At 69.6% G+C, this 572-nt stretch overlaps 1 protein-coding gene across 1 annotated transcript in view; it reads right to left on the bottom strand.

Annotated features, from left to right (window-relative positions):
- ASTN1 (astrotactin 1) overlaps nt 1-364 on the bottom strand; it is a 355,026-nt gene extending 354,662 nt beyond the window's left edge. The window contains exon 1 of the mRNA XM_010850109.1: nt 61-364. Within this exon, the coding sequence (XP_010848411.1) occupies nt 61-343 (283 nt within the window). The 5' untranslated portion in view covers nt 344-364. The remainder of the gene's footprint in view (nt 1-60) is intronic.
- Nucleotides 365-572: the final 208 nt, after the last annotated feature.

The following is a 572-nucleotide window of genomic DNA, read 5'->3' on the forward strand; positions in this document are numbered from 1 at the left end:
GGGGGTGCTGGGGGCGCCGGGCCAGCGCCTCCGGCCGCCTCGACCTCCCCCGGGACTCACCCAACACGAAGTAGGGCAGCTCCGTGTTCTCCAGGTCGTCCACCACGACCATTTCTCCCGGGAAGTCGTTGCGTACGGAGAAGAGGAGCTTGGGTTCGGAGGCCGAGGGGCTGTGCATGATGTTCAGGTCGTTCTCGCGCAGGAAGGGCAGCGCCGACACCGTGATGCTCTTGAGCTTGCACTCCAACTCCTTGGAAGGATCCACGTCGCCGGCGGCCGTGGCCAGCACCGTCGCCGGCCCCCAGCAGCAGGCGAGCAGGGCGCAGAGCCCGGCTAAAGCCATCTTGAGCCCCGGCCGCCTTCCTCCCAGCGCTGCGAAGGTGGGGGAGGCAGCGAGCGGGGAGGGAGCGAGCGAGCGAGCGAGCGCGGGAGGCGGGGGAGGTTGGGGAGGGGATGCGGAGCCGGGAAAGCCCGGGTCCCCCGGACCCAGATGTCGCTGGCCTGGTGCAGGGCTGAGGAGAGCCCGCGCGCTCTTTGTTTCCCGGAGCTGCTTATCTGGGGAAGGCAAGAGG

The sequence above is a fragment of the Bison bison genome, unplaced genomic scaffold (genome assembly GCF_000754665.1).
Source record: "Bison bison bison isolate TAMUID 2011002044 unplaced genomic scaffold, Bison_UMD1.0 scf7180017864289, whole genome shotgun sequence".
NCBI lineage: Eukaryota > Metazoa > Chordata > Mammalia > Artiodactyla > Bovidae > Bison > Bison bison.